This window comes from Sesamum indicum, linkage group LG6 (assembly GCF_026168435.1).
Source record: "Sesamum indicum cultivar Baizhima isolate 11 linkage group LG6, ASM2616843v1, whole genome shotgun sequence".
In the NCBI taxonomy this organism is placed as follows: domain Eukaryota; kingdom Viridiplantae; phylum Streptophyta; class Magnoliopsida; order Lamiales; family Pedaliaceae; genus Sesamum; species Sesamum indicum.
The window spans coordinates 6497329-6515769 of record NC_142662.1 but is presented as its reverse complement, the minus strand read 5'-3'; the positions used below and the strand labels follow the sequence as shown (position 1 = coordinate 6515769).

At 34.2% G+C, this 18441-nt stretch overlaps 2 protein-coding genes and 1 long non-coding RNA gene across 7 annotated transcripts; 2 read left to right on the top strand and 1 right to left on the bottom strand.

Moving 5' to 3' along the window:
* The first annotated feature begins 3470 nt into the window (after positions 1-3470).
* LOC105164806 (serine/threonine protein phosphatase 2A 57 kDa regulatory subunit B' kappa isoform) lies at positions 3471-7822 on the top strand. Its single transcript, XM_011083584.3, has 2 exons — positions 3471-5531; positions 7165-7822. Exons 1-2 carry the CDS (start codon positions 4395-4397, stop codon positions 7498-7500), a joined length of 1473 nt encoding a protein of 490 aa, XP_011081886.1. The 5' UTR covers positions 3471-4394; the 3' UTR covers positions 7501-7822.
* A 352-nt stretch (positions 7823-8174) lies between these two features.
* LOC105164807 (cyclin-A2-1) lies at positions 8175-12639 on the bottom strand. Of its 5 annotated transcripts, none has more exons than XM_088881281.1 (11): positions 12331-12639; positions 11782-12061; positions 11386-11531; positions 11133-11225; positions 10487-10620; positions 10106-10181; positions 9729-9805; positions 9603-9636; positions 9374-9523; positions 9159-9293; positions 8175-8360 (listed from the first exon to the last, which is right to left on the bottom strand). In XM_088881281.1, the coding sequence occupies exons 1-11, from the start codon at positions 12637-12639 to the stop codon at positions 8355-8357; spliced, it is 1440 nt and encodes a 479-aa protein (XP_088737407.1). In that variant the 3' UTR covers positions 8175-8354. The 5 variants fall into 5 exon arrangements, 4 of the variants coding, with proteins under 4 accessions (XP_088737407.1, XP_011081889.1, XP_088737405.1 ...); XM_011083587.3 differs by lacking the exon at positions 8175-8360 and adding an exon at positions 8479-8960 and having other exon boundaries at positions 11386-11519; XR_016065837.1 differs by lacking the exon at positions 8175-8360 and adding an exon at positions 8479-8960 and having other exon boundaries at positions 9159-9523.
* LOC148787670 (uncharacterized) lies at positions 11144-12903 on the top strand. The gene is made up of 2 exons (XR_016065838.1): positions 11144-11265; positions 12490-12903. It is a non-coding gene; the product is annotated as an uncharacterized LOC148787670 (long non-coding RNA).
* Positions 12904-18441: the final 5538 nt, after the last annotated feature.

Sequence of the window (18441 nt, the reverse complement as noted above, 5' to 3'; positions counted from 1 at the left end):
GCTTCGATCGATGGTGGATTATCAGATTGGTGATGGGAATTCATTTTATCTGTGGCATGATCCATGGCATCACATTGGTCCCCTTATTGAGATATTCCCACAGGGCCCACGTATGCTTGGGCTTCGGACGGCGGACAAGCTCAGCAGTGTTATTATAGAGGGGCAATGGCATTGTCCTCTAATTATGGACATTGAGTGCTTGGAGATTTTGCATGTATTGCCAATAATTCATGGCGAGACAATCGCATTATTTGACGATTTGAGACGGGACGACCTACAGTTGCATCTCTTTACAGCCTATTGGACCCACCGGGACCCAAGGTAGATTGGTCTTCACTACTCTCAGGTTCCCTGAAGATCCCCAGGCATAATTTCATCCTATGGCTTGCGATTTTGGGGAAACTATCCACAGTTGATAAGCCATGGTTATCGTACCTAGGCGCCTGTATATTATGTGATGAAGGCGCAATGGAGACACATACTCATCTATTCTTTCGACGTCATTATGCCAGAAGATGTCTGACAGCGATTCGGCGGATTGTTCGGATTGAATGGCCTAATAGAGAGTGGTCACGGGACATTGAATGGGCTGCAAGGAAATGGAGAGGTAAACATATCATTAACTTGGCTTATCGTGCACTCCTAGCTGTTTGCATTTACCACATTTGGAGGGAACGAAATTTGAGACACTTTGAGCATACAGAGCGACCACTGAATATCATAGCCACTATTATTGTGGAAGATATTAGACAGAGGATTATCAGTGTTAATTTATCTCGTTCTGTTAGTTCATGTGCGTTATATAGCTTATGGCGTCTCCCTTGGCCTGTCAAGGGAGAAACCACCAGTTGAGCACTGTTGTACTGTACGATCTTGTTTTATAAATGGAAGTTACATTTACCCAAAAAAAAATAAAAATATTTTTATTAACAAACGACATATAGTGACGTTACTGTACTAATTTTTTTATTGGGTCAATAATAGCTTCAGATTGATTTTATTTTTATTACATAATTTGTTGATCTATGTATTTTAATTTTATTTATAATATATTTTAAAATATAATTTATTTATTATATATACACATAAATAATATGTCATGACTGCTAGTAACTAAAAAGAAAATCAAATTAGTTCCTCACTTTCACCTAACTATCAAAACAAATAATGACTTTTCTTTGGTGCATGTTGAAATTATTATATTGCAATTGATTACTTATGATTGAACTATTAAAATTGGACTTTTTTTCTTAAATATGATAAATCAAATTTCAAACTATATTTACTAGTATTATTATTACTATTATAAAAGAGAAATTTGTTATCTGAATATCCAAATTTGTTATAATTTTAATTCATTCCATTTCTTCAATAAAATCCTTAGTAATTTTCAATATTTTTCATAAATTTATTAAAATATCCTTTAAAACTGCACAAGATATTAACTATTGGCATATTTTATGTTTCGAAATCACTATCCATGACTGACAGCCAACCCATCAATAAAAAAATTAAAATTATTTATAATTTTTAAGAATATTTTGTATAAGAAAAGATTTAGCAAAAAAATTCAAATGACTTCATTTGAAAAAAATATAATTCATCAATATTCAATAAAATATAATTTAAAATTAAAAAATTTGAAATATTCTAAAATTTGGATTCGAGTATTTGTGTGTGTATGAAAAAAAAAAAGCATTGAAAGAAAAAAAAGACGGGTTATTTTGTAATTATTATAAACATTATGCAATTTTTTAGTTCATTTTGTATTTTAGTAAAATTGTGACGACGAACTTATTATTTTGAATAGTACTTGCGACTCAAATAAATATTTCAGTCTTGTAATAACATTTAATGAAAATTGCTACAATCATATTCCCTTAATTTTTTAGTAATTAAAGAAAAAGGAATAACATAAATGATTTTTTTAAAATAAATAATTTACACCTTTATGTGGTTGTTTGGGTCAAAAAGTGATTGGGGAAACCAAAGCATGATTTGACAATGTAGGGCAGTGTGAATAGTAAAAGCCAGCTTCAAAAACTATGCTCATAATTAAAACCCTAATATAGAACAAAAATAAATTTAGATTAAAATTGTAAACAATTATTTATTTATTGTGTTTTTGAAATGAGTGATTAATAATTAATTAATATTTACTAATGAGTATTAGTCAAAGCCCATCAGGATTCAGCATGCGTTGGGCTGGGCCTCCCAATCGGAGTGGCCCACCAATGGAGTAGGCCCACCCAATTCACATCATGTTTTCTTTTGCCACTTCAAAATCAGACCATTCATTTGATTTGACCGATGAATAAATGGCTAAAGATAAGCATGTTGCGGAAATTTCTAACTCTTTTTGAATAATATGCTAATTACATTTAAGCCCCTTCTAAAATACAAAATCATATTTTCCTCCCAAAAAAAAAATTCAATTTTATATTTTCATCCACCTCAAAAAATTCACCGTTTACACTTAAAATCTCTTTTGTTGCGATTTGGGTGAAAAATTCCGATATTTAAATTTTACTAATTATTTAATATTCTTTTAATGTTAACTTCACTCTCTCTATATATTATATTATTCTTTTATAAGTAAAAAAATATACATGTGAATGTTAAATAAACGACAAAATTAAAAATTTATATAAATTTTTTGTGTTGACTTTAACATTTTCTGTCCAAATTATAACAAAATGGGATTAAATTTAAACGAAAAATCTTTTGAAGGGGGTGCAAGTGTAATTTTATTTTTATTAAGAAAATTGTAATTTTGCTTTTTTAAAGAAGATCCAAATGTAATTAATTCTAGATAATATAAAATGTTTTTTTTTCTTTTTAACTATGAAAATATAAAACTAATCAGTAATATATTATTGAATTCCCAATAAAAACACACATCATATATTTGATACTTCTTTTTTTATATATATTTTTTGAACTCTCGGATCTTTCTATTTAAACGTCAATTAGTGTCAGGATTGATAATTTTTTAGCATGCATTTTAATAAAATTTAAATACAATCGAATAATAAATACAGATTCATTTGACATTCATACAAACAATTTTATCGCAATTAAATTTGCATGGATTTAAAATATATATTCATTGAATAAATACACACATCATTAAGCTATCATGCAATTTGATGAAATCATTGTCAAATATTATACTTACAAACTGCAATAATTTCAAGAAGTACTATATTTGAAGTTTTTATCTTACAAGAATTTTACATGTGGTAAGTAAATTTTACCGAGGTGTAGTGGAGAATTTCAAATTCAAATCGAGTTTGTTTGAATTTAAATTATTGATATGATAAATTTGATATATTTATAAAATATGATTGATTTATAATTTAAAAAAATAATTAAATAACAAGCATGTGATACTTGCATTATAATTGATTTGATCAGATTAAATTTAAATGGGGTGAGAAGTTTTGGGAAAAGAGTGGAGCATGTGGAGGGAAAAGAAAGAAGGGAGAAAAATGGAAGAGGCCAAAAATATCATATCATGGATCTGCACTCTGTACCACAGTGGAAAAGTGCAGTGATCATTTCTTTTCTTTTCTCTTTTCATTAATGGGAAGAAAGAAACAAACACAACTACTCAATTGAAATCATTTAGTTGATGCCTCTGTTTTTCAAGAATCCACTCATCAATGGCAAGTGTGTAGGTTTAAGCCTTGGCACTCACACACAGGGAGAGCTCTTTCTCTCTCTCAAAGTGTGCGTTCATGTCCGCATACGTTATGTGTATGTGTAACTGAAGATCCAACTTTTTCCCCTGTAATCTGCATGTGTGTCTGTTTTTTTCCCCTTCTTCTCTCTCTCTCTCTCTGGCTCTATTTGAGGAATCCTAGGTTTATTTATTTCTACAACCCTTCAGCCATTTTGAACCATTTTTTCAGTTTCTCTCTTGAACACACAGAAACACACACCATTGGATGTAGTAAGTCGGTGTACATATGTATGTCTGTGCAAATAAGTAATCAAATTTTGTTTTTTGGTGTGTGTTTATTTTGTGAATTATGGGTTCTGAAATGGTGGGGTGTGTGTGGATTTCTGCTTGATTTTAACTGAGATGTGAGGCATGCATTGCTGAGTTTTAGGGTTTCCTTGCATCTTTACTGATCTTTTGTTCAGAACTCGTTCAAAGATCTCATCTTTGTGTAATTTATGTGATAATCTGTAGAGCATTTTTCAATCAAGAACTGTTTTTTTCTTTTTTTTTGTCAGATCCCCAATTTTTTCATCCTTGCATTGCTTCTCTCCGTTAAGTCCTCATCCATTCCCTTTACTCCAAAATGCCTTTAATTTGAAAACCCTAAAGTGACAGTCTTCTTTGACGATTTTCCATCCATTGAGAGAACAAAATTTGAAAACCCAGAATGTGGAAGCAAATTCTTGGTAAACTCCCTCGGAAATCCCAGAAACCGGATCAAGATTCTACAAGAAACCCTAGTTTGGGCCCTAACTCATCGTCCCCAGGTTCAAGTCGGGTAAATGCTAGCAGTCCTGCCGCCAAACGAGCTTCAGCTGCAGTCTTTCCTGCTTCTGTGATTGCAGGAATTGAGCCGTTGCTTGCATTCAAGGATGTTCCCAGTTCAGAAAAAATGAATCTTTTCATTAGTAAGTTGAGTCTTTGCTGCGTAGTGTTTGATTTCACGGATCCTGCAAAGAATATTCAAGAAAAGGAGCTTAAAAGAGCAACCTTGCTAGAGCTTCTTGATTTCGTATCTCAGAACCCCCCGAAATTCTCAGAGCCTGCGATTTTAGCATCTTGCAAAATGTGCTCCATTAACTTGTTTCGTGTTTTCCCACCTAATTGTCGATCAAGTAACACAAGTTCAGGTGAAAATGACAATGATGATGAGCCAACATTTGATCCAGCATGGTCGCACTTACAAATAGTGTATGATTTCTTGCTCAAGTTTGTTACTTCTGCTGCTTTGGAAGCAAAGGTTGCGAAGAAGTATATAAACCACTCATTTATTATGAGAATCATTGACTTGTTTGATACGGAGGATCCCAGGGAAAGGGACTGCCTGAAGGCAATTCTGCATAGGATATATGGGAAATTTATGGTTCACCGGCCATTCATAAGGAAGTGCATAAGCAATGTGTTTTACAGATTTGTATTTGAGACGGAGAAGCATAATGGGATTGCGGAGTTGTTGGAGATTTTTGGGAGTGTGATCACAGGATTTGCTTTGCCTCTAAAAGAGGAGCATAAGATATTTCTTTCGAGGGCACTGATTCCGCTTCACAAGCCAAAGTCACTGGGGATTTACTTTCAGCAGCTGTCATATTGTGTGACTCAGTTTATTGAGAAGGACCCAAAGCTCGCCAGCAGCGTGATTCAAGGGCTGTTGAAATATTGGCCAATTACAAATAGCCAGAAGGAGGTGATGTTTTTGGGTGAGTTGGAGGAGATTCTGGAAGTAATTAACGTGGCTGAGTTTCAAAAGGTCATGGTTCCGTTATTCTGGCGACTTGGACATTGCATAAATAGCTACCATTTTCAGGTAACTTATTCTCTTTTAGTAGCTTTTTGAAGTCTATGTGTCGCTTATCTATCATTGTTACACGTGGAATCCTTTGATTGGTTTAATAGAGTTTGTTATCTATAGTTATTGGACATTTTAAAATAAACGCGTGTAGTATAGAAGTATAAACATTTTCCTTATTTGCTTCCTTATCCGGTATCAGTAATTAAGAGATGATAATGTAATTGACTTCTATAGAATCCAAGACATTATGATATTATTTGCTGGCATAGCCAGTTGGCTATTGCACATTCGTTACATGACCAATGGGCCGTGCCAATACTATCCATGTTGAAAAATGCTATACATGCAAATTTATTTTTTTCTCAAGCGTCCTCACATTTTTTTGTTCTAAGACAACATTTGCAGGAATTGTTAGTATGTAAGTTTTGCTCAGCGTACTCTTTGTATTACTAATGAACGGTTCTCATCTTACTTGCTAAGTTCTGTTTGAATGCAATCAGATCCAGGCTTTTAGATCATCTATTGGTGTGGCTAGAGGAGTAGGGAGATGGTTCTTGGTTTCTGTCTTTGTTCTATATGGTTTTCTGAAACTATTTATTAGTTACAAAACCAATGGTGACTGAATTGTTATCTGATTAAAATCACCATTAGGGATTGGCTTATTATGTAACTAAGTTCCATTTCTGAAAATGAAAAAGCTGAAAGAGCATGTGGTCCGACGAAATCTTAAATTTGTTGTGTCTATTGTTATAAACAGATGAAAGAAGCACTTTGAGTTAGAATTTAGAATAGTTGCTGAAAGCTATGGACAAAATGGTGCAACTCTGTTAGGTTTTAAGTGGTGGGCATACCGGTAAATGTAAGGAGATTTGCTACGATAGAGCGTGGGACAGTCCGTAACAGCTCAATAGACCTTAACTGGAGGAGAAACTTCTTTTGAAACTAAATGATATACTGGTGGCCCAGATCACAACTTCATCAAAGGCGCCATGCCAAAAGGGCATTAAATATGCTCGATGCCATAAATTTAGTTTAATTCGGATTCTCTATGGCTGAAGTCCTTGTTATGGGATGTGGAGGAAGACATGATGTTCTTGGTAAATTTTCGGATTCTGGATTTTCAGACTGATCTTGAGCTGGATTCTGGAGTGAAGAAAGTTGATAGCAGCTCTCCAGCAATGAACTGTTTGATGGATTAAAGAGATCTCACAGCTCTTTTTTGGACATGCAGTGTAGAAATTTATTAATATCATCCCATGGATTGTGGTCAGAATTTTAAAGGATACCTTTGACTTTTTTCAGTTTCAAGGCCCTTAACCTTTCTGTTTAAATTTAGAGAACTACATGGTTGGTTGCTGGATGGAGTTGTATTTGTTGTTGCCAATAATTACCCTCTGAAGCAGAAGGCAGTTTCTCTCCCATGTTGTTGGAGAAGACTCGAAGGATTATGTTTTGCTGGTTAATTTGTCAACTCTTTCTCATGAAATCCTGTTTTGATGCTATTTGTTTAACATCAATACTTATTGTTCATGAACAATGTATCTTTTCCCCAGGTCATCTTTTATTCTCCTACGAGCTCTGCACTGAGTGATTTGCCAGACGTTTGTTATCTATGACTTTAATGTAATTTCCTCCTTTACGATTGTAGGTAGCTGAAAGGGCTCTTTTCCTGTGGAATAATGACCAAGTTGTCAACCTCATTGCAAATAACCGGCACGTTTTGCTCCCGATAATATTGCCAGCTCTGGAAGCTAATGCAGAGAACCACTGGAACCAGGCTGTGCTGAACCTAACTTTAAATGTGAGAAAGATGCTCGTAGAAATGGACGATGTGCTGGTCATGGCTTGCATTTCCAATTACCAGGAGGAACAACAACGGAAAGACTTAGAGGTCAAAAAGCGGAAGGAAGTTTGGGAACGCTTGGAAAATGCAGCTAGTCTCCAGCCAATAGCCGGAAACACTGCTGTTCTAGTAAACCATTGAGCAGCCATTGTATCATGTGAAGTGCTGTTGGAATGGTGCTCGTCCTGAAGGCTTTTGTGCATTGTATTTACCTTGTTTTTGGTATTGGGGAACCGGAATCGGCCACCTGGCCGTGGCTGCAGCCCTTTGGATGATAAAAAGGGCAGCCTGTTGTTGTTAGAAAATCTAATCTATTTCTGTTTAAATATGTTCTCTTCCCCAGAAATCGCATGGGAAGGGTCTCCCTAGGTGATAGTACAAACTAACATCTTTTGTTAGTTTTTATTTTCTTTCTTTTTCTTAAAACTTAAGTATAATTGTTATTGCTCTTGTATCTTTCTAAGCTGACAGTCTGCGTGTGTGCGTGTGCGTGTGCGTGCACGCCCTTGTCCCTGTGGAAATTACTATACCTCTGTCTGTTGTGAACTTTGTATTGTGGGATAGGAACAGGATAGAAATATGATGAGTTGCTAGTGGCTGGTGGAATATCTGATGGACTGCCGCAAAGATGGCTGAGCTTGTTGCTCTCCTTATATTCAATTTAAGGATTTCCAGTTAAAAATACCAGGCCTGAGTTCATTTCTGCAGATATTGGACCTGTTTTATTATACTGTCAGGAAAAATATAACATATGGCCCTTGCAAAAATGCATGCAGTATGTGAGCTTGAATTTAAATACCCGAAGTCTTTGTATGTGGTTCAATTCTAAATTTAACCAAAGAAAAATTACTTGTGAGTTGAGAAGTATGGAACAACTAATAGGGGATTCAATGATATATTCAGCATGTTTTCATCTGCCTTGGCAAGGACTCCTTGAGTTTGTGAACATATCTTTCAGATGACAAATGTTGTATAATCACAGAAATCCTAAATCTTTATACCTGCACAAAACGCCTGTTGTTCAATAATTAACTCAATGCTGTAGTGTATACAAGCATTTGCATGAATGAGAACGTACATTTGCACAAAGTTCTACATATTGAACTAGGAGAATGTGTATTCAAGAATCAAATGTCATATATAAATTATCTTCACTGATAGAATGGCAAGTTAAATAGGTAGAACTTTAAAATAGCTAGATCCTAGAAACCTACCAGCCAGCAAGTAGTTAGCTGCTGTCAACCAACTCAACACAATTCATATACTTTCTAGCAAATAAATGCTCAAAACGCATTTTATGTTTTTATAACTATCTCATATCATTCTTGCCTTTACAATTTCCCGTTACAAAAACAGTCTGGGAACACCAGAACTGATTACAACAGTCTGACAGTGGTGTGGGGTTGCAAGATGTATGGATAAAGAATGAGGACGGCGTGCGTTATGTCCAGTTATCTACCAGTAGTGCCTTCAGGGTTCAACAAAGTCAGTTGTAACTTGTAGCTGTAAATAAATATATGATCATTCAGTGAGAGTGTCTGTTATGTTCAGAACAGTGATTGGACAGGCTTTGGTGAGCTGAGAGTTGAAACGCACTTGAACTGCCATGGATAAAAACAATATTAAGCGCTAGATGTTATGAACTGCCGTAAATCAAAAGATAGCTTCTGTCCGTATGATAATGCTGTAACTTGAATATAGAGCTTTTGGTAGCTCGCAATGTTCCTAAATAGTAGAAACTGAAGTTGGGGAAGTGGAATAACTACAGAAATGATGTCACAAAAGCTCTCGAGTCTTACCTTGGGTTGCCTGTACTTTTCACGAACGGCATTGAGCATGCACCCGCTTGTGTTCAGCTGTAAGTCTTGCAATTCTCGAACTGCAGTTTTCAGCTCTGAAGTCTTGTACCTTGTATAGTGCTCCAGAGTTGGATTCTATCAGAAGGTATGTTATTAACTAGTTAAATACTGAAACAGAAGATCAATATAATCAAGTAGTCATGAGGAAAACAAACCCATGGATGTTCGGACTGATCAAGTGTCCATCTGGCTAAAAATACAGCAGAAGCAGCAATTAGGGAAGGAAGAAACTTCAGGAAACTGTAGTCAATTAGAGTTAGTTCTGCTAAATAGTTCGCCAAGAATTCCAGCTCAACAGACGGAACCTGGAAATAGGAGCAATTGTTCTGGTCAAAGTAGCTTCTTTATCATAAACCAGACAACTGCAGACATCATTTCATCTACCTTATAAGAAACTTGTGCTGCTTGAATGAACCTCCTATAAATAGTAATTGAAAATGTAAGAAACTTCAGAGAGAGTGACATAGCAATACAGGATTAGTAAAAAGAAAGAAAAACAAATCCAGGTACCTGAGGAACTTCTTTGTGGTGGGAACAGACAATTGAAAACCCAAAAAGTTCAGAACGCGACTTTCCATTTTCACCACCTGTCATGTCTCCACAAGTCAGTACTGTGAACAACTTAAACTTATCTTGAGAATGTAAATGACTTTAGAGAATGTCAGAAAAACCATGTATCAGAACTCAATTATGCAGTGAAATTCAGAAACCAGATGAAGCCAATGAGTGGATATGCAGTGGCCAATTTTTTGACAGCTAAAAAGAATAGCATTATCATGCTTATGTCAAAGGAAGTACAGTGATAACCACTGAGAATGAAACTGATATGATAGCATCTTCAATACGAAGGTTCTCCCCTTGTTGATTCAACAGAGAGGAGGACATACCTCTTCTTTTGTGTAGGTATTGTCTGTGATAAAGCAAAATTCTTCCACACGAGGTGCACAAATTTCTTCGTACTTCCTTCAAGCAATGATACAGATAAGAAAAATTAGATGTTGCTAGACAGGCCAGGACCAAGATATGAAATCAAGACCTTCAATTTACTTGTATGCTGAAAAGTAATTTAACTAATCTGCAATTGTAGATATTCTAGAATCATTAAGTTAAATGAATGACTTAGGAAAAGAAAGATAATGACTGGTGTAAGGACCCATGTTTTCTGTGATAACTTGGAAAGACAATCACAATAGCTGCAAATAACATGTAAAGCCAGCATGTGATTGTTTCTTTGTTTAAAATGTCCTTTACAGAGAAAAATAACTTACGACGCAATTAGCATGCAGGTTACTCCAAGAAGTTGCAACTTTTGCTTCTCAATGTAATTCTCAGATAGGAATCTATCTATAAGATTTACAGTAAGGTATAGTGTATCAGGGACCAGCCTATATTCTTCAGAAACCTGAAAAGAAGGGCAATCCACATGAAACTATATAGAAATTAAAGAAAATACCAAAGACTAGAAGTCAATGAAAGAATCTTGATTAATGCTGGGAAAAAAAAACACAGAGCATCTGGAAGAGAGGGATTGAGATGTCGAAAGCACATCTGGTGGTAAAGCTGAAGAAAGAAGTTTGATAAAGTAGAAGAAGGGCCACGTATTAATGTTTTAGGGAGACAGCCACAAAGAACCCATAGTAATTGCTAGTGACAGTAGAATCTACAGTATAGTATTAAGAGGTCATTATCATGTTTGCAACAAAGGAGTTTCTTGATGGTGATAAGATGCAAAAAGAGTGTCAATTCCAGTAATGAGGATATCCGAACACCACTAGTGACATATGGAAGTGAAATAGAATACAAAGTTCGAATAGATCTCACAAAAAGTTTCAAAGGGTCATAGTTGCATAACACAAAGAAAAGACAGTGATGGTAAAGGAAGAGCTCTAAAGATATATGATTGACTGGACAAACCTCCACAAGCCAATCAATCAGAATACCCCGCATACCCTGGGTGATGTCTCGCTGCAGTTTTTCCATATAATTAGCAAAAGGCCTGCGGTCAACCTGAGAGGCGATAAAAAGTTCATCTGAGCAAACATGAACAGTAAGATTTTTCTGGAACCACTTAAGTAAATCTGTGTCAACCCATCCCAAATTAAAGCATAGCAGAAACAAGATAGAGTAGTATATTAGCATTTAGTCGAGCTCTGGCAGCCTAACAAACCTGTCTTGAGTATAAGTTAGAATATATATCAGCTGCATACAGGCTACACATCTGTGGATCCTTGTGTTTCGAATCTATATCAGTTATGCCCCGGTCATCCAAGTTTTCCTGTTTCACACAGAGCTTGCCATCTTCTGCATGATCAGCTGAAAAAATGTTAAAAGTATAAGCAAAAACTAGCGAAAGAGAATTTGTAATCCTATGTACTCCTTGAATCAATTTACAAGAGTAATAGTTTATCAAAGACTCCATGGTGGGTAGAGCCATCTTGCTATATATTTTGAACATGCCACATTTAATAATTTAGTTAATGTATTGATAACATGTAAAGGAAGATTGCCAAAAAAAGTCTGAGGTATGAAGGATGAACCATCAAAGCTTAATACAAAATCTAACCTCTATCAGATGCACTTATCAGGGGAATGTGTGTACTGGAATCTGACATCAGAGGAATCAGACCTGCTTCACCCGATATTTTTCCGTTAATAAATTCAGTTGGTTCAATTGCCGAGCTTGTTGTGGAACTAATTTCTTGTGTTTCCTTCACCCTTACTTTGTTCCTTTCGTCCATTATGCTTTCACTTCTATACCCTGAAACCTTAGTATTTTTAGCAACACAACGAGGTTCCGCCTTTCCCTTTTTCTGTAAGGAGCCTTTTCTATCCTGCTTGCTAGGCTGACAACCAACAACGTCCCATATTCAGTGAGTTTGCGAACTAAGAAAAGAGAGTGGGAAGTTGCTATCTAAAGGCAGTATCCTGAAATATAGGAGATTAGAGAACAAAGAAGAATCTCCAAATCTAAACAGTATGAATATAGATTAACAGGTCCTACATGAATTACTTGAGATCTTGTGCAACAACGGAAGAATAAAAATTAACCTTGCAATAAGAGAAGTCGAGAATTATCATATTTTCTCAAAAACGATGGTACTAATAGTCTTACCTGACATGCGGCTGCATTCGTGCAGTTTATGTACAAACTCTGACATGTGATATTAGTTACATCTTTAAGAACAGCCCTTCTCTTATGCTGAGGACAAGCAGCTGAACTCGCTGCAGTTTTGTTATTATCTGATGCTGCTCTTTTGGAGTTTGCTCGCAGGACCCGTCTGTCATCCTGTTTTGCTGATGGATATAATGGTGGCAATCCATTTGATGGGCGTAAGACCTTTGCCCGTGCTCGTGTAATTCGCACAGTGGGCTCGGTGAAGTTAGATGTTCTATTCTCGTCATTCATGACTGCATGCTTCATGGGATAACAGGTTGTTGAACCAAACTAGCATGCCTTCATAATTGCTGCAAGTATAGCATGAATGCACTGTTATCACAAGCTAGCTGTCCTTTAGAATCTATGTTTAAGCAAAAACATCGGGGACATTTCATCTAAACAATTTAGGTGATGAAGCTCCAAGAAAAATTAAGTCCTGATGTATGTAACAAGAAAAATTAGTACTTGAGATTGCCATCCAATGTACTATTACACTGGAAACTAGAAATCTTGCATTGTTATCTCCAAGATGATTCTAGATTTTTAAACAAGTAGAAAGCAATGCCCACAGCTTGGACTAACTGCAATACCTGCAAGTCACGCAATACACTAAGATCAAGTCACTGACTTGCCATTCCCATTATATGCATAGTCCTAAAAAAACCACTTATCCATACTTCATGAAAACACTACCATAACATTATTTTCCTCTTTTCTTTTCTTGGTCCTCTTGATTCTGAGTTTTTTTGGCTGTATTACTATGCAAAACAGCAGTTTGCACTCGATAGTGAAGGAAAGCCAAGTAGAACTTTGTTAAACCGAATGCATTGAGCTTCAATCACGATGTGAATGAAGCAAAATGGAAAAAAAAATGACAAATTATAAAATTCATCAGTCAAAGTCAACATTTTTGTTTAAGACTTCAGGGGATTTTGACAGAGTTCAAGTGACGGAAATTGAAATCTTTCGTCAATTGCAGGGGAGCAAAGCTGCAATGAGTTGCTGTACCATATTTTCCAACAGCTGCCGCTTGATCCGGCAATAACATGAAATGCTCTGGGAATAAAAAACTTCCTACTGCCTGACCCATAAACTTAAATTCAAGTTATTATCAAAATAAGATTCTTAACAAGAAACGCAAAAGCCAAACTCAACAAACCAATCATTTTCGCTTGTCTACCAAAAATTCTATGTGTTCATTTCTCGGTATACATTAACAATTCTGATACATTATTTCATATCAAGTAACTGAAGAAATATTTTTCTATTAAAGTTTCAATAGGTTCTTCATTTATTCCATTTTCCTGGAGCTTAATTCAGTCACAGCATTCAAATATTTTGAAGCTACAAATATAACTTCATTTTCTCCGACATACTGCCTTTTCCACCACTGCATCAGCACAATATACCAAAATGACAGTAAACAGACATCACAGAAGCTACACATTACAACAGGAGGTCTTCAAACCATACAAATAACACAAAGAATAAAACTAAAATTTGAAACTCAGCCTCAGCTTCACAGATCTATTACAAACATCGCAAACATTCAAAGCAAAGCTCAAAGCACTGCAAGGAAAATAAAAAGTACAACGTACATTTTATACCGATTAATGCTAACAAAACCACGCACATAATCTCCAACAAAACAACATAACCAAACACCAAAAATTGCATAAATATTTTGAACCACACAATACATAAGATAAATATAGAAAAAATAGAGAACCTGAGCTCACACTGCAGATACGCAGCTCCGAGAACAAACTAGCTTCACGATTCACGCAGATCGATCATCCGGCGAAACTTACAGATATATAAAGCGATGTACGTATAGAGTGAGAGTATGTTGAGTGAGTGAGAGTGTGTGGAGTGCGTGTTTGTATATATACACACACAGTCAGAGGAGGGGAGCGTGAGAGCGGGCTGAGGCACAGTTCAAAACTTCTGAATTTCCAAACATAAAATTCCCCTATTTCCACTCCTGATTTTTCTATTTCCAGTTTGCTCCCCCATAATTTTTATTTGCTTTCTAAATTTGAACCCCCCCTAAGTCTACGTGTCTCCAAATTACTCGGTCAAATATAAGTCCCTTAATTCTCTTAACCACAAAAACAGAAAAAAGGAAACATTTTAAATTTTGAAATAAAAAATGGAATAACAGTAATTATTTTCAGGTTTTGTATTAGATTTATCATATCTTTGTTTTTTTTTTATAGAAGAAAACAGTTGGAAAAGATTATATAATCTTTTACTCGGATTTAGAGGGTATTTGGCTATTCGTATTTGAAATATTTTCAGAAGATATTTAAAAAAATTGAAATTTATTTTTAAAATAAAGCTCTTACAATATTTATATAATAAGATGTTAGAGTGACGGGTAAAATAAGTTTTTCATATTATAATGATTATTGAAAAAAATCATCAAATTATTAAAATTTAAAATTATATAAATATATATATATTTGCTTTGGGAGGGATAAAATCAATCATATTAAGGATAAAAATTAAATATTAATAAAATTAGTGCATTATCCCCACACAAAGATGATGTATTTTAATTTTTAATATTAATACCAATTAATATTCGATTCAATATATTTTTCGATAAAAAATAAAATAAAATACAATTATTCACAAGAGTAAATTCACAATAATTATTCACAGCTATATTAACACCCAAAACAAGCAAATTTTAGGGAACTCAAATTTTTATACAATTATTCACAATAATATTTTATAGTATTATTTAACCAATGAATAAGGCATCATTTGGTAGCTTAAAAATGAGGAGGCTAGTCTTCGAGATCCACGAAATAAGTAACAGCAGTAATTAAAGGGGAACCTTCTTTTTGAATGCAGTTGACCAAACAGGTCGCCTACTCTACTGCTTTACAGCACATAACACACATAAATATAATAATAAAATAATTACTATAATATGATATGATATTGATATTGATATTATCCCTAAGTCTAATAAATCTCTCAGTGAAGGTTTGTTTCATTGGGGAGAGTAGCAATTTTTCTGGACCATCTCTGACAACATAGCATGTTCTAGACTTAAACTTGTCTTAGATCTATATCCTCTTTATATTATACCAATTATTTTTAATTTATTTTTTTATTTGGGGATGACCAAACACCAATTCAAATTTTTGGTCTTTTTTTTTTTTTCTTTTTTTGAAGAGGGTTGTGAATCAGTCCAAAATTCAAATTCACATGGCATCTTTTTGGGTTTTAAAATTTTAATTTTGGGTTACGAGTGGGTTGCTGGTGATCTGGGTTTTGGTGGTTGGAGTGAGAAAATCATGGCCACAAAAACACACTTTAAGTTGTGTTTTGGATCCAAGAATTTGAAATAAAAAAATTTAAATTATGATAATAAGTCTAATTTATGTGCCTAGATAATTCTATATATATATATAATTATTACCTTAGATACATATATAGTAGGGGTTAAATCTATTTTAACCCCCTGTGATATAACAAAATATAAGAAAATCCCTTATGAAATTTTTAATATCAAAAGTCACCCATGTTACCAATAAATAATCCGTCCCCTGGTCAATTTGAATCTATTTTTTTAGAAACAATGACTAAAATATCCCTTATAGTCAACCGACAACTAGGCTTATTAATGTATAATTATTTTAATTTACGATATATATAATTTATAATTTTTTACATATAATTATAATTTATAAAAAAAATGCAAAAATAACAATTATACCCCACCCCCACCCCCATCCCCATCTTCTTCCCCCCTCCCCCACCCCTTCCACCTCCAAACCCCCCCCCCCCTCCCTCCCCCAAACCCTTCCCTCCCCCGCCGCCCATTTGGCGACGCCGGTCGCTCAGATTTGGGCGATACGGTTGCCCTTGCTAGATGGGCGACCGCGTTGCCCTTGCTGCGTTAGGCGACGGCCATCGCCCAGGGTGAGGAGGGTGCCGGCCCTCCTCTTTAGCAGCGGCAGCGTCGACTGCTGTTTTTTTTAAATTATATATAAAATTAATTTTAATTAAATTAAAATAATATTTTATTATATAAATAATTAAGTAATTATTATATAAATAATATTTAATTCTTAAATACATATATATAATATTATATATTAAATGTGAGAGAAGGGCAAAAATGTCAAAAAAAAGTATTTTTATAGAAAAATCGCAGTCAAAGCGTGTGTGGCCCAATTTTTGTACGGATGGGGTTTTTTGAATTTTTTTTATATCATAAAAGAGGTATTTGATACTTTAATTTTCATAGGGAGATTTTTGAACATTCCTATTATCATAAGGGGGGTCTCTGAATTTTTCCCTATATAGTAGTATTACATTGGGATTTAAATCCATTTACTATGCTACCATTTGAAGTCGTTTTTTCAGATTATTCATCCAAATTCAATCCCGACTATAATTATATAAATTTTGACTCGAGTACCAAATTTTTTTGTTATAACTAATTCAAATATCGTGGGCATAATAATGCACCGCATACTATAGCAATGCATAATTACTAGTGTAGGTTACTTTAAATGCATTAATTATATCTCAAAGCCAGCACCGTAGTAATAATTATTGAGGTTAACCAGTCCAATTTTCCAATAATTGGCTCAGAATAGTATTTGTGTAGCCCATAATTAAAGCAGTTCAATCGGTTGCACTCACACATTATTGCACGCAGCTGCAAATTTCTGAGAGTCGAGAATTGTAGTTGGAAAAATGTGCACTGCATTAATGTTTAACCAATAGATAGGTGGGCGAGTTGACATTTAATGTTTATTTCCATCATACATTGCTGCTTCAGCAAAAAATTCCTGATGGCTGACAGCATAATTTTTGAGCGCTGGAAAAAGCAGATTTCGAGTTTTGAATATATTATTATTATTATTATTATTATTATTATTATTATTATTATTATTCAAAATTACTTAAATTATTATTGTATTTTAAAATTCTGGGTTTGAGTTTAGTTTGATTGGTGATCAAATTAAATTCGAATTAATTTTACCTGAATCCAACATGAGTTGAGATCTGGTAGTTCGATATTTATAAATAATTTTATTGCTTTTGAAATTAATGAATCAAGCTCGAATTGAGTTTGAAAGTTTGTCGAATAAAAAGTGTTTGTTCAGATATGTTCGATCGAGTTTGAATAAACTTTAGTGATAATTACACTCCCCTCCCATAATAATTGATGTAATTATATGTAGACACATATGGTTTGGGAAATCACATATAGCACTCATGAGATTCGCTTCCGTCTAACAAATAAATTATCGATTAATCAAAATTTCACTAAATTTGCTGATATTAACAATAAAAACTAAATGAAAAATTGATATTTATCTTGATTGATTTAAAATTTATTTATTGCAGGTCAAATATATATATTTTTTCGAACTGAACTATCCTTATAACGATAGATATAGCTCCACATATGCATAATGCATGAAGACGTATGAGGGTAATTTGATCATAAAAATATTATTTAACCTGTTATAAGTCAGTAATAAGTCAATCGTGAGGTAAATATAAATTTTTTTTTTTGATTTTTTGTTAATATCAATAAATTTGGTGAATTTTGATTAACGAATGCTTTTATTTGTTAGACATGAGCAAATATCAGGGGTGCAAAATTTTCAAATCATATGAGGTTTATGTGGAATTACACCAGATCTTAGGGGATGAAAGTGCAACTATCCTAAACTGTATAAGTCGATTTTGGTTCAAATGTGGATAACTTGACTTATTTTTCAACAATACCTATATATTAATTAACTAGGTCACTTTTTTAGATATAGATCAAACAATCAAGGTATTAATAGAAAAGATGTGCAAACGATGTATGGGAGTGTTTGCAACAGTTTCTGCTTGCAAAGAAGTAACTTTTGTAGAAAAAGTTGAAAGTTATAGCAGAATAAAAAGTGAATAGTGTTTGTAAAAAAAGTGAAAAACAGATAAAAACTAAATTGGATAGTGTTTGGCGGAAAATCACTTCTAAAACTAACATAATTGATTAAATACCATTTTCTCCATATGTATTAAAAAGATACTATTTTTTAT

What these genes read in the sequence shown, in the direction of transcription:
- LOC105164806 (XM_011083584.3), top strand. Translation starts at nt 4,395, where the DNA reads ATGTGGAAGCAAATTCTTGGTAAACTCCCTCGGAAATCCCAGAAACCG. An exon ending in TAAATAGCTACCATTTTCAG is followed by an intron (nt 5,532 to 7,164) that starts GTAACTTATTCT and finishes TTACGATTGTAG; the next exon opens with GTAGCTGAAAGGGCTCTTTT.
- LOC105164807 (XM_088881279.1), bottom strand. Translation starts at nt 12,639, where the DNA reads ATGAAGCATGCAGTCATGAATGACGAGAATAGAACATCTAACTTCACC. An exon ending in CGAATGCAGCCGCATGTCAG is followed by an intron (nt 12,062 to 12,330) that starts GTAAGACTATTA and finishes GTTGGTTGTCAG; the next exon opens with CCTAGCAAGCAGGATAGAAA. An exon ending in ACCACAAAGAAGTTCCTCAG is followed by an intron (nt 9,637 to 9,728) that starts GTACCTGGATTT and finishes TACTATTTATAG; the next exon opens with GAGGTTCATTCAAGCAGCAC.